Source organism: Austrofundulus limnaeus, unplaced genomic scaffold (genome assembly GCF_001266775.1).
Source record: "Austrofundulus limnaeus strain Quisiro unplaced genomic scaffold, Austrofundulus_limnaeus-1.0 Scaffold10981, whole genome shotgun sequence".
Lineage (NCBI taxonomy): Eukaryota > Metazoa > Chordata > Actinopteri > Cyprinodontiformes > Rivulidae > Austrofundulus > Austrofundulus limnaeus.
The window spans coordinates 1-558 of NW_013963383.1; the positions used below are offsets into that span (position 1 = coordinate 1).

Below are 558 nucleotides of genomic sequence, written 5' to 3' on the forward strand. Positions count from 1 at the left end.
TTATTAATTAATAAATATTTCCAGAACTTTAAAAGTCTTCTGACAGAACCTGGACCAGAACTTACCGGTTCGGGTGGACGGGGCCAGGATGGCACTGACTCCGAACTTCAGGTAACCGGAGTCCGGAGAGCCGGTACCGGTCCGGTTCGGCTGCTCCGTGGTCGGTCCAGACGCCTGAGGGGAAGAACCGAGTCCCGGGCTGAGCGGGAGGAAGTCCCCGGTTCCGCCCGGGGTGGAGAAGGTTCGGTGGACCGGCTGACCGAACCGGAGCAGGTCCTCCACCAGGAACCCGGAGGGCAGGGTTCGGTTCGGAGGAGGACGCAGAAGGTTCGGGTAGAGAGGCGGGAGAGCGCTGCAGGGGAACATCATGATGTTCCGAACCCAAAAGAACCCAAAGTCCGGACGGGTTCTCTGCGCCCTGCAGCCGCCGGGACCGGTTTTATAGCGGGTCCTCCTGCGCGCGGACACACGCACAGGCGCGTGCGCTCCACAGGTCCAGCCTCCTGTCAGAAAAGTTCTGGTTCTGACCCGGAGCAGAGTCCAACTCAGTCTTATTAA

At 60.4% G+C, this 558-nt stretch overlaps 1 protein-coding gene across 1 annotated transcript; it reads right to left on the reverse strand.

Annotated features, from left to right (window-relative positions):
- Positions 1-65: 65 nt before the first annotated feature.
- Positions 66-537, reverse strand: LOC106512726 (homeobox protein DBX1; the record flags this gene model as incomplete). Its single annotated transcript, XM_014001278.1, is given in 1 exon segment — positions 66-537. A coding segment is annotated over 1 exon segment (304 nt), but the record flags the coding sequence as incomplete, so codon positions are not given.
- Between the last annotated feature and the right edge of the window lie 21 nt (positions 538-558).